Source organism: Taudactylus pleione, unplaced genomic scaffold (assembly GCF_031769625.1).
Source record: "Taudactylus pleione unplaced genomic scaffold, aTauple2 ptg000805l, whole genome shotgun sequence".
Lineage (NCBI taxonomy): Eukaryota > Metazoa > Chordata > Amphibia > Anura > Myobatrachidae > Taudactylus > Taudactylus pleione.
The window spans coordinates 6,828-20,653 of NW_028285207.1; the positions used below are offsets into that span (position 1 = coordinate 6,828).

Here is a 13,826-nt window from a genome sequence, read left to right on the forward strand (position 1 = left end):
GAGTGTCACAGTGACATCACTTATATCTAGTAATAATGCATGACAGTACAACTAGGGGATGTGTCTGGGTGATGACTATATCATTGTGTGTGTCAGGTTCCTATAAGGTGTCAGGATGTCACTGTCTATGTCTCCATGCAGGAGAGGGTATATATAGAGGAACACGGGTCTGTACAAGGACGTGATGATGGAGAATCACCGGCCCCTCACATCACTGGGTAAGAGGTGACTGTCATTTATTGTACAGGGTAGAGCAGGTATGGGAGCCCTATATACACACATTACCTGATGAGCACATATATACAATTTACTCAGTCACTGTGTTTCCTATAGATGGACCCAGTAATAGAAATACCACAGAGAGATGTCCCCATCATCTTTATTCACCGGATTGTACAGAGGAGAGTCACAGGACCCCACAGGAGCAGCAGGTAGATACCAGTATACCAAAGTGATTGTGACTATATGATCTATAGAGAATCTGTGTGTGTATTATACACAGATTATTTTACTGTTTATTCTCAATTAAATTAGACTTGATTATTTTATGGGTCATTTAGAGTGAAGATCTTGCTGATATTAAGGTAGAAGATACAGAGGGAGAAGAAGAGACGTATGTGTCTGATATGAAGGCAGAAGATATAGAGGGAGAAGAAGAGACGTATGTGACTGATATGAAGGAAGAAGATACAGAGGGAGAAGAAGAGACGTATGTGACTGATATAAAGGTAGAAGTTATAGAGGGAGAAGAGACGTATGTGACTGATATGAAGGCAGAATATATAGAGGGAGAAGAAGAGACCTATGTGACTGATATGAAGACAGAAGATATAGAGGGAGAAGAAGAGACGTATATGACTGATATAAAGGTAGAAGATACAGAGGGAGAAGAAGAGACATATGTGAGGGGTGATCAGGAGTGTAAAGAGGAGGAAATCCCTGGAGATATCAACACAGGTGAGTAATAAACACTTATCTCAGAAAAGAGTCACATACTCTGTTCAGTCACTACAGCAATCTATTATCCTACACCCTCCTCTGTCAGTACAAACTAATGAGTAAAATGTATATGCACAGGGGGGGAAGCAGGAGCCATCTGCCATTATTATACTCCTGCTGTCCCCCCTCACATCATGTCACTGTGTGTTACCAGCCCAGAGATCTGACCAGTCTCCTCCCCACACTCTCTGGTGTATCTCATACATCAGCAGCCATCAGTCCCTATTGTACTCCTGCTCTCCTCCTCACATCATGTCACTGTGTGTTACCAGCCCAGAGATCTGACCAGTCTCCTCCCCACACTCTCTGGTGTATCTCATACATCAGCAGCCATCAGTCCCTATTGTACTCCTGCTCTCCTCCTCACATCATGTCACTGTATGTTTCCAGCTCTTAGATCTGACCAGTCTCCTCCCCACACTCTCTGGTGTATCTCATACATCAGGAGCCATCAGCCCCTATTATACTCCTGCTCTCCCCCTCACATCATGTCACTGTGTGTTACCAGCCCAGAGATCTGACCAGTCTCCTCCCCACACTCATCATATCTTTGTCTGCTACAAGCTACTTATGTTCTTTACTGTCCACTACAAAAATGACCTTTGTCGATGGTCCTCCCCATGCCCTTCAATGGGGTATTACCCATGATCCTTCCTGACCACTACTGCCTGACATGATCAATGATCACTAATGGTAATAACATCTTTGCATGTGATTTCTTGTACTGATTTTATTCTGTTTTACCAGAGATATGAACCAGACCTGTATAAATATCTTTTAGGAAAGTATTAAATTTTCTGCCTGGAGGTCCACAGCGAGAGCAATGGTGGATCCCGATTGTTAAAAATGTGGATTTTTCTGTTCCATTGTGCATGTTCCAGTAGATCCCCTTAGAGGCTAGAGCGTATCTAACCTCCAGTAAAGATATTAATTCCTAGAGAGATACAAACTGGTTATTTTACATTTACTGAGATAGAGATCCGGAGAGTGTGAGGACACAGCAGGATGCAACTAGTATGACCTGTGTGTGATATAATGTATAGACCATGCCTGCACTCTGTTACACATACTGAGATGGAGATATGGAGAGTGTGAGGACACAGCAGGGTACAGCTAGTATGTCCTGTGTGTGATATAATGTATAGACCATGCCTGCACTCTGTTACACATACTGAGATGGAGATATGGAGAGTGTGAGGACACAGCAGGATACAGCTAGTGTGACCTGTGTGTGATATAATGTATAGACCATGCCTGCACTCTGTTACACATACTGAGATGGAGATATGGAGAGTGTGAGGATACAGCTAGTATGTCCTGTGTATGATATAATGTATAGACCATGCCTGCACTCTGTTACATATACTGAGATGGAGATCCGGAGAGTGTGAGGACACAGCAGGATACAGCTAGTATGTCCTGTGTGTGATATAATGTATAGACCATGCCTGCACTCTGTTACATATACTGAGATGGAGATCCGGAGAGTGTGAGGACACAGCAGGATACAGCTAGTATGACCTGGGTGTGATATAATGTATAGACCATGCCTGCACTCTGTTACACATACTGAGATGGAGATATGGAGAGTGTGAGGACACAGCAGGGTGCAGCTAGTATGTCCTGTGTGTGATATAATATATAGACCATGCCTGCACTCTGTTACACATACTGAGATGGAGATATGGAGAGTGTGAGGACACAGCAGGGTGCAGCTAGTATGTCCTGTGTGTGATATAATATATAGACCATGCCTGCACTGTGTTACACATACTGAGATGGAGATCCGGAGAGTGTGAGGACACAGCAGGATACAGCTAGTATGTCCTGTGTGTGATATAATGTATAGACCATGTCTGCACTCTGTTACACATACTGAGATGGAGATATGGAGAGTGTGAGGACACAGCAGGATACAGCTAGTATGACCTGTGTGTGATATAATGTATAGACCCTGATTCAGAGCCGTATGCCCTGACAGAGCGCTCGCTCTGAATCAGGGCCATCCCTCTGAAATTAAGAGCAGCCTCCTGCAAGGCTCCACCGCAACAGTCTGCCAATTTCCCCTGTGGTGTGTTGTAGACACTTTAAAGGGTTGTGATCAGTCACCACAGTAAATTACCGGCCATACAAATGGAGCTTTAGCTTCTTCACAGTCCAAGCAATTTTCAAGCATTCCTTTTCAATTGTGGCGTACCCCACCTCCTGGAAAGACACAAATTATTCTAGCGCCCGAGTCAGACCAATGGGGAAATCACCTGCTGCAGTCATTTATATTGTGACCCCCACAAAAGCAACAGAAAATTAAAAAAACTCCTCTGGTCATTTCATATCAGTCAGAGGCTCTTATCAATTCTGAAAAATATTTTTTAGTTTATTTGTAATAAATACTTAGGGGTTAATCTAATTATTTGTTAATTGTGAGGTGCAATTTGCTGTTTTCTCTTCGAATTAGCACAGCTAATTAATTTTGCAATCCAATTAGCAACTTGCACTGAACCAGAGTAAATTTGCATTTTTCCATTTGCACCTCCCTGAGGGTGAGAGATGGAAAGGAAAATCTTTATTTTAAGAACCCCTTGGACATCCCCCCTAATGACTAATCAGGCATTTGGAAATTTCAAGTTAGCTTAATTAGTCCAATAATTACATGTCATTTTTGAGGGTAAAAAAATGGCCTCAAATTACCCCAAAATTAACTTTTTCGTTAGTTTAGGAACCCCAAATGTAATTAGTTTTTTTTTTATTGAAAAATAATTGTTTACTTCATTTTTTTTTACAATTTTTTAGTTTCCACAATGTAGCCCAAAATCTCCGTGTTTCCTACTTTTTTTGCAATTTTCATTTAATTAATTTGAGATTAAACAAAAAAGTTTGCTTTTTTATCATTTTTTTGCATCTTTTTAAACAAGAACACAAATCAGCCATTTCACACCATTTAAAGGCCTTCAGTACTTTCCTTATGCCCACAAACAGCCCTATACGGTCCTGCTAAAAAAATTATCAATTTTGGGTGGTCCAGGATGGTCTCCCCACTTTTTCATGCACTTCTCTTACGTCGCATTTGGCAGTCAGTTCGCACCCCTCCACTGCGAGCACCGTGAATAGGCATTTTTCATTGGATTGGAGAATTCTCGGGAGCGCGCATTTGTGCAAAGTCTGTGAGTTTCATGAAACAAACTCGCTACTCGCAATTAGCACCTAATTGGAATGTCCCCTTATATTGAGGATTAGAAAATAAACACAAATAACTACAATGTTGCTAAAAGAATGACATGGCATGAAGTCATCTCATAAAGGATTATCCTACACTGATAATCAGATTAGTAAATTCAACACAGGAACCACATAAAAAATTAATAATAAAAATAGTTTCTCAATTAGATGAGATTCAAAAGACAATGTCCAAAGTCATGAAATGATCCCATGTATTTCCTTAAGGTGACCATATCTCTCTCTTAATATTTCAGAAGAAGTTTAATGGGTTACCTACTCCTTACTTAGCCGACACAAGGAAAACCAGATAAGCGCTGGATGGCTGTATATTGTTGCCGCACTGAGTCTGGACTTCAGTGTAGTACATCCGCGGCTGTCACAGATTTTTAGTCTCTGTGGTTCCCGATCACGGCGTACTTGAGCTGCAGGACCCGCCTCCTCTAAGCTTTTTTGCCGGCAACTGTCACAAATATAGCCGCTCGGGCTCCCCATCTCTAAGCAGTGTGCTCGGGCTGCAGGACCAACCAGCTTCACCAATATAGCCGCTCGGGCTCCCCATCTCTAAGCAGCGTGCTCGGGCTGCAGGACCCACTGGCTTCACAAATATATCAGCACAGACTCCCTGTCTTTAAGCTGCGTGCTCGAGCTGCAGGACCCACTGGCTTCACAAATATAGCCGCTCAGGCTCCTGGTCTCTAAGCATCATACTCGAGCTGCAGGACCCACCGGCTTCACAAATATAGCTTCCTGGGCTCCTGGTCTCTAAGCGCCGTGCTCGGGCTGCAGGACCCACCGGCTTCACAAATATAGCCGCTCCGGCTCCTGGTCTCTAAGCAGCGTGCTCTGGGTTGTAGGACCCGCCAGCTTCACAAATCTATCTGCTCAGACTCCCTGTCTTTAAGCTGCGTACTCGAGCTGCAGGACCCACCGGCTTGACAAATATAGCCGCTCGGGCTCCAGGTCTCTAAGCGGCGTGCTCGAGCTGCAGGACCCACCGGCTTCACAAATATAGCTGCCCGGGCTCCCGGTCTCTAAGCGGCGTGCTTAGGCTGCAGGACCCACCGGCTTCACAAATATAGCCGCTCGGGCTCCCAGTCTCTAAGCGGCGTGCTGAGGGCTGCAGGACCCGCCGGCTTCAAGGGCCAGTGTAATTTCAGGCAATAATCTGACCCTTGTCCTTCTTGGTTAATAAAGGAGAATAGTCCCAATTCGTGGCTCACCATAGGAAAATTATAGAAGATAATGTGGACACCAATTGATGCGGACAGCGATGCGTTTCATCCACAACTGTGAATATATTTAAGTTGAAACCTCCTGCTGTAGCAGTTTCCTTCTTAAATAGGCCACAAGATGCTCCTGCCCATCTGGTCCCTTCTGGCTCAGTACTTCTCCGTCCGTACTGTGACCATTCAGTCTGTACAACAAAATTCTTACTGTAGTCTGGCACCAGCAGTACTGGAGCTCTTGTACCAGAGACATTTTAAATGACTGAAATTCCAGCTCACAAGAGTGTGTCCAGTCAACTACCTTGGGGAGCTTCTTCTTAGTCAAATCTATAAGGGTTTTGGCTACAGAACTGAAGTCAGGGATAAAGCATCAGTAGTACCCTGCCATTTTTAATAAGGCCAGGGCCTATCTCTGGGTTGTGGGCGGGGCCAGTCTCTACTTTCGCTGGTTCAGGCTTCACCTTACCTCCCACACGGTGCCCCAGGTACTGTACATCCCCATTTGGCACTTGTCTGCCCTGATGGTCAGACCTGCCCACCGAATCCTTTTTAACACCAGCCCCACATGCCTCAGGTGATCTTCACAAGTTCCACTGAAGATGGCGGTCATCCAAGTAGGCCTAAGCAAAATCTCCGTACCCCTTCAGTATGTCATCGACAATGCTCTGGAAGGAGGCTGGCGCATTCTTCATCCCAGATGGTCTTGAACTCTTAACAAGCCAAATGAGGTGATGAAGGCAGATCGCTTTTAAGCCTCGGGGGTCATTGCTATCTGCCAATGCCACTTGCTCAATTCAAAAGTGGAGATGTATTTTGCTCCTGCCAACTCGTCTAACAACACATCAATGCGGGGTAAGGAATAAGTATCAGATTTGGTTACCTCATTCAACCGGCAGATATCTACACAAAACCACGTGGTACGGTCCATCTTGGGAACCAATACAATGGAGGCAGGCCAGGGACTGTTACACCTAGCACTAACATCTCCTGCACCTCATTGTAGATTTTCACCTGCGCCTCTGATGAGACCAGATATGCAGGTTGCCGAATTGGCCTATGCTCACCAGTGTCTGTGGTGTGCACGCAAAGAAGCCAGACCAGGCTTCCCACTGAAATGGGCTTCAAAGGACTGCTGAACTGACTCAAGATCTTGAAAAAAGTTCAGTAAAGAACTGAAACGTTGACTAATTGTGTGTCACGTATCGTTTATCCATTGAGATTATGCCGCGAGTGCCGCACCTTGGCTATCTGTATATATATATATATATATATATATATATATAATAATGTATGTATGTGTGTGTGCAATGCATTTGTTAAAAATGTTTAAATACATTTTCAATAAATTGCACTTACCTGTGTTTCCCTGGAAGTCCGGGGGATGTAGAGCTCTCTGTGGGCTGCTGGATCCCCAGCCACTTCCAGAGAAAAATGGACTGTCCCCCCCCCCCCATGCAGCCTCATGCCTGAAAGAGGTGCATGGGGAACTGGCCAGTGCAGTCAGCTAATTATTTTCAGCGAGCTCCAAAGTGACCAGGAGACTACTGGCTGGGGATCTTGTCTGCCTTGTTCTGGAGCCCAGATTCAGGTAGAAAAGGTGGCCAAGTCCCCCTCAGCAGAATCCTGGAAGTACATATCGTAGGGAAGTTTTTTCTCATCCCAAACATGCCGGCACCTGGGCGTCTAAAATGACGACAGGTGGGCTCAGGCATAGAGGAGTAAGCACTCACCACTGTCCATTAGGGACAATGTTAAAGTTGAGCATGCCTTGTGCATGCAAGGCAAATGCACTTGATCAGGTAATAACTACAGGGTGCACTAACCCCTTGTGGTATTGTGTATTGGAGTAAGATAAAAGAAGGCATGTGAGCCTGTTTCGTTTGAATTTTTTTGAACATCAAGAAGGTATGAACTGCCATATCATCTGTATGCTGTGATACTCCCGAGGGGAAATGTCTTTTTTAAAACTATTTGAGCAATAAACATCTTGACTTTGAGATGACTTCATCTGTATCCTGCGACATCAGAATTGCACCAAGCGCTATTCCATTTTCTGACTGCTTTAATTTGAGCCCAGTGTCTCCGAGTTCAAACCCGCTGCCAGCTACCCTGCTGGGCCTGGTCCATTGCGAGGGACCAGTGGGTATCAGCCAACACCAGTCAGGAGGTGTGGCTGCAGCTAGTCTAAGCATATGCAGCAGAGGCAGTTCAGGTGCCGATGTAGGAGCCTGAGAGAAGTGCTTTTCAGGTGCCAGTCCAAGATCTTGGTGGTGGCAGCAAAGTTGCATGCCAATGGCACAGTGGGCAGAGTCAGTAACAGGTGGTTACTGATGGTAAGAGGGAATCCCTACAAGATCCAAGATTGAAATGGGATCCCCCCCCAAGATCCAGTGGGATCAAAAAAATATCTGTGGCTGTTGGCGTAGGCAAGGTTATCCGGTCACAGTTACCTATTTGCTATCTGACTTCTACATTCACAACTGAAACTTGGAAATAACACTGACTGTATGAGATGTTGGGGTACAGCCGGGCATGTCTTATTATGGTTACACAGTATGGAGATGTTGGGATACAGCTGGGAACGTCTTATTATAGTTACAGAGTATGGAGATGTTTGGGTACAGCCAGGCATGTCTTATAGTTACACAGTATGAGATGTTGGGGTACAGCCGGACACGTCTTATAGTTACACAGTATGGAAATGTTGGGGTACAGCCTGGTACATCTTAGTTACACAGTATGAGATGTTGGGGTACAGCCGGGCACGTCTTATAGTTACACAGTATGGAAATGTTGGGGTACAGCCTGGTACATCTTAGTTACACAGTATAGAGATGTTGGGGTACAGTCGGGCACATGTAGTTACACAGTATGGGGATGTTGGGGTACAGCCGGGCACTTCTTATAGTTACACAATATGGAGATGTTGGGGTACAGCCAGGAATGTCTTATAGTTACACAGTATGGAGATGTTGGGGTACAGCCTGGTACATCTTAGTTACACAGTATAGAGATGATGGGGTACAGTCGGGCACATATAGTTACACAGTATGGGGATGTTGGGGTACAGCCGGGCACGTCTTATAGTTACACAATATGGAGATGTTGGGGTACAGCCGGGCATGTCTTATAGTTACACAGTATGAGATGTTGGGGTACAGCCGGGCATGTCTTATAGTTACACAGTATGAGATTTTGGGGTACAGCCGGGCACGTCTTATAGTTACACAGTATGGAGATGTTGGGGTACAGCTGGGTTTGTCTTATAGTTACACAGTATGAGATGTTGCGGTAGAGCCAGGTACATCTTATAATAGTTACACAGTATGTAGATGTTGGGCTACAGCCAGGCACGTCTTATAGTTACACAGTATGGAGATGTTGGGGTACAGCCGGGCATGTCTTATTATAGTTATACAGTATCGTATAGTTCTGAAGTGATGCTAATTCCCATATAATTTTTCTGTTCCCAGCAGATGGACACAGCAGCAGGAATAACTCGGGGAGACATCTCATATTATCTTCAGATTGTAACCTAGCCGATAACTTGTCACAGGACTCTCCAGGAGAAAACCCCATTACCCCCAGTATACATCCAGCATCTCACAGTGCAGATATCTCATCTGATCCCTCTAACCATGGGGAATGCTCCCCTGATACTCCCAGTAGTGTTACACACAGCTCAGATCACACAGCTGATAAACCATTGTTATGTTCTGAATGTGGGAAAAGTTTTACCAAGCAGATCAGTCTTTCTGTACATCAGAAGAAAGTTCATGCAGCTGAGAGGCCTTTTCTATGTTCTGAGTGTGGGAACTGTTTTACACTGAAAAGATATCTTACTAGACATATAAAGCTTCATACACGTGAGAGAACATTAGCATGTTCTGAGTGTGGGAAATGTTTTGCGCAGCAGAGCAAACTTGGTATCCATCAGAGAACTCACACAGGTGAGAGACCATTTCCATGTTCTGAATGTGGGAAATGTTTTATAGAGAAGTCGGGTCTTGTTACACATTATCGAGTCCATACAGGTTTGAAACCATTTTCATGTTCTGAGTGTGGGAAATGTTTTACCTGTAAATCAGCTCTTGTGACACATCAGAGAACTCACACAGGTGAGAAACCATTTCCATGCTCTGAATGTGGAAAATGTTTTACACATAAATCATATCTTGTTACACATCAGAGAAGTCACACAGGTGAGAAACCATTTCCATGTTCTGAGTGTGGGAAATGTTTTACCTATAAATTTGCTCTTGATACACATCAGAGAAGTCACACAGGTGAGAGGCCATTTCCATGTTCTGAGTGTGGGAAATGTTTTACATATAAAATAGCTCTTTTTACACATGAGAGAAGTCACACAGGTGAGAAACCATTTCCATGCTCTGAATGTGGGAAATGTTTTACACTGAAATCACATCTTGTTACACATCAGAGCAGTCACACAGGTGAGAGGCTATATTCATGCTCTGAGTGTGAGAAATGTTTTTCAAATAAATCACATCTTGTTACACATCAGAGACATCACACAGGTGAAAAACCATTTCCATGTCCTGAGTGTGGGAAATGTTTTAAACAGAAATCACATCTTGTTACACATCAGAGAAATCACACAGGTGAAAAACCATTTCCATGTCCTGAGTGTGGGAAATGTTTTAAACAGAAATCACATCTTGTTACACATCAGAGATATCACACAGATGAGAAATAATTTCTTCAGGGCCCATAGGGGAGACCTTGGGATGTAGGTGGTAGTTGAGGACCGAGCACCAGACAGTTAAAGCTTTGCTCCCAGGATGCAACGGTCCTTTTCCCAATACCTTGCCCCGAGACAGAGGCACTTCAATTTCGTTGATGCCTGGCCGGAGTCGGGTCACCATTTTAACTGGGATGTTTCATGCAGTCCAAAAGCTTTTATCATTTTTCTTTATTTTTTATGCTTCTGAGCGGGCAGCAGCAGACTGTGGGATGTCTGTGCTGCCGCTCCAACACCCCTATGGGCACCACAACGTCAGCTCCGCCTTGTGCTCTCGGCGGGCATCCCGTGGACATTGCTAGCCAGTTCCATGGACAGACTTAGACTGCAACACAGATTCTAAGGGGACAGGTAAGACGGGTCGCTGCTATGGTGTTGCCACAACAGGTAAAAGCAATACAGGTACCTCCTATGCATTCTCCATGGGTAGACACTCAGTACAGAGTCTGGTGGCTACCTCTACAGCCTTTCAAAATATGTTCCAAGGTGGGAAGCCGCTACCCAGTGAAGCTAGGTACACACTGACTGATATATTGGCCGATCAATTGATTGGCCAATATCTGCTGGCCATCGCCAAGTGTGTACCTGCGATATGTCTGTGATCCACATAGTTCTCAGACATATCGCATTGGCTGTGCTGCACAGCTGATGGATAGATATGTCTGCAGACATACCTGTCCATCGGCAAGTGTGTACTGGCGGTCTGCATACTGCCCGTACACAGCGGCAGCCGCCAAGGAGGGGGGTGGGACACGCCGCTTGGCTGCTGGGACCCACGGCTAGAAGCAGATGGCCATTCAGTGTGTATGAACAATCATCTGCAGATATATCTGTATAGTGTGTATCCAGCTTAAGTCTACTAAGCGTCCTGTGTTATCTTCACAGTCCACGCAGCTGTCATCTGAGGAGGCAGAAGATACTGATCTCTACTGCGGAGTCTCCTTCGGGGGAAGAAGCATAGAGTCTAAAATTAATATACCTGCTTTGGTGCGAGCAGTTAGATCTATCTTACAAAGAGAAGATGAGCCCGCCCCCACATCAAAGCACCCACTATTTAAATGATAAAACGTGGCTTCAGCAGAGTTTCCGCTCTCGGATCAACTAGTTGAGCACATGGCAGCAGCTTGGCAGATTCCTAGTAAGAGGTTTCAGCCCCAAAAACGCCTGACCTCTTGTTATCCTTTACCTCCAGCTCATTGTACAAGATGGGAGACTCCCTCAGCAGTTGATTGCCATGTTATGCATTTGATTAAAAGCGCTACATTACCTATCCCTACAGTTTCCTCACTGAAGGACCCTATAGATAGAAAGATTGAAACTGGCCTTAAATCTGTGTACTCTCTTTCAAATGCCATTACTTGCCCAACCATGGCTACTGCATGGGTGGCTAAAACAATTGAGAGCTGGGCAGACACCCTTGAAGAATCTTATCCCTCAGATGCCTCTTGGGATCAGATGTCTTATGTAGCTCACATAAGAGATGCAGCTTCATATATTCGAGAAGCATCCTTGGATTCCAGTCTCCTAGCTTCTATATCTTTGGCCATGGCGATGTCTGCCCTCCGAATTCTGTGGCTGCAGTCATGGATGGCGGATTCAGATTCTAAGAGTCTTAGAAGCATTACCTTACAATGGGAAGATCTTGTTTGGCCCCGACTTGTACAAGATTGTGGCCACATTAACAGCCTCAAAAACCGCCTTTCTGCCATCAGCAACTACTGCAAGGCCTCGGACAACGTCCTTTAGGTCCTTTTATCCCAAAGGCAAACCTAAAGGTCAGTCCTTTCCTAAGCAATCGGCTTCCACTAGGGCCACAAAGCATAGGACCAAGCAGACCTGGGCCACCAGACGTCCTGCTTCAAAATTCGAGGACAAGCCTTCAGCCTGATGGGGCGGGCCTCCCCCTGGGGGACCCCAGAGTAGGAGGCCAACATCTTCAGTTTGCCCAGGAATTGCGTCGAACAACCACAGACGTGTGGATAAGAGACTTCTCACAGGTATGCCCTCTCATTTCAGAGATGGCCACCCCACCAATTTTTCTACACAGGTGCTCCATCAGACCTGAACAGGGCCCTGCTCATCCAGAAAGCCATTAAAGTGGAGGTAATAGTTCCAGTTCTTCCTGTCAGTGAGGGAACGGTTATTATTCTACCCTGTTTCGGTGCAGAAACCAAATGGGTCTTATCGGCCTATCCTCAACCACAGATCCCTAAACAAATTCATCAGGGTGCCTACATTTTGCATGGAAACTCTGCGCTCTATTGTACTGGATATGGAGCCTCTGGACTTTAAGGTATCTGGATATTCAGGATGCGTACCTACAGCGTCCTCTTATCAGCGATCTCTGGTTTGCTGTGCTACAGCAACATTTTCACGGGTCTTTACCAAAATTATGCCGGTCATGGCGACCAACCTGTGCTGTCATGGAATCAGCCTGCTGCCATATCTTGATGACCTATTGCTCTTGGCAAGCTCCCCAGTGGTTCCTCAATGCCACCTTCAGGTAACCCATGCCTTCCTGCAGAGGCACACTTGGTCAATCAACTGGAAAAAGTCCTCCCCGAACCCTTCACAGAGGATGGTCTGTCTGGAGCTCTTTTAGGTTCTCCGGGTCAGAGAATCTTCCTGACAGCAGACAAGATCTACACACTGAAAATAAGTGTGCGCAGATTCCTACGCAGTTGCCGAATGTCAGTCCACTCAGCAATGCAAGTTCTAGGATCCACTACATGCCCCTGCAACAGCTAATCCTATCCAGGTGGAACGGGTTGCCCCTTTGGATCAAAGCTCAGACAATGGTTCTTTTTCCAGAGTTTCGTCTGGTGGCTACAGACATCCCATTTAACCAGAGGTCGCCCCTTTTGGATCCTGGAATGGGTACTCCTTACAACGGACGCCAGTCTCCTTACAACTGGAGCGCAGTGACCGGTCACCACTCCTTCCATGAGCGTTGGACATCGGCTAAGTACGCATTCTCACATGGGCTGAAGGTCACCTCCTGGCCATCTCCGCAGTGTTCATTCTGAGTTCTAAATTGGGAAGCAGACTTCCTCAGCCGTCACAACGTGCATACTGGTAAATGGTCTCCACCCAGAAGTCTTTCAACTCCTAGTGGACAAGTGGGGCCTACCAGAGGTGGACCTCATGGCTTCCAGACACAATCACAAACTGCAAGTGTATGGGTCCAGAACATGGGACACCGAGGCAGCCTTCTTAGACAAAATGTCCGTGAAATGGACCTTCCATCTGGCGTATCTATTCCCTCCAGTCTCTCTTCCTCGAGTTCTTCAGAAGTTCAAACAAGATGGAGGCACTGTTCTGCTGGTGGCCCCAGCCTGGCCCAGACAACATTGGCACTCAGATCTTTGGAGCCTCTCCATAGATGCCTTGTTCCTGCTACCTCAGCAGCCATACCTGTTGTCTCAGGGTCCTTGTCTTCACCCACACCTGGAATGTCTGTCTTTGATGGCGTGGCTCTTCAGAGATCCCTCCTGAGGTCTAAAGAGTGTTCTTGCTCTGTAGTCAAGACTAGGCTGAGCGTGCAAGCCAGCCTCTGCCCGGATTTACCATAGAGAGTGGCATACATACTTTCAATGGTGTGATGCCAAAAACTATGACCATCA

General features: G+C 45.6%; 1 protein-coding gene across 1 annotated transcript; it reads left to right on the plus strand.

Moving 5' to 3' along the window:
* The first annotated feature begins 564 nt into the window (after positions 1-564).
* On the plus strand, positions 565-10,524 carry LOC148474853 (uncharacterized). Its single transcript, XM_088458091.1, has 2 exons — positions 565-957; positions 8,918-10,524. The coding sequence occupies exons 1-2, from the start codon at positions 627-629 to the stop codon at positions 10,156-10,158; spliced, it is 1,572 nt and encodes a 523-aa protein (XP_088314217.1). The 5' UTR covers positions 565-626; the 3' UTR covers positions 10,159-10,524.
* Positions 10,525-13,826: the final 3,302 nt, after the last annotated feature.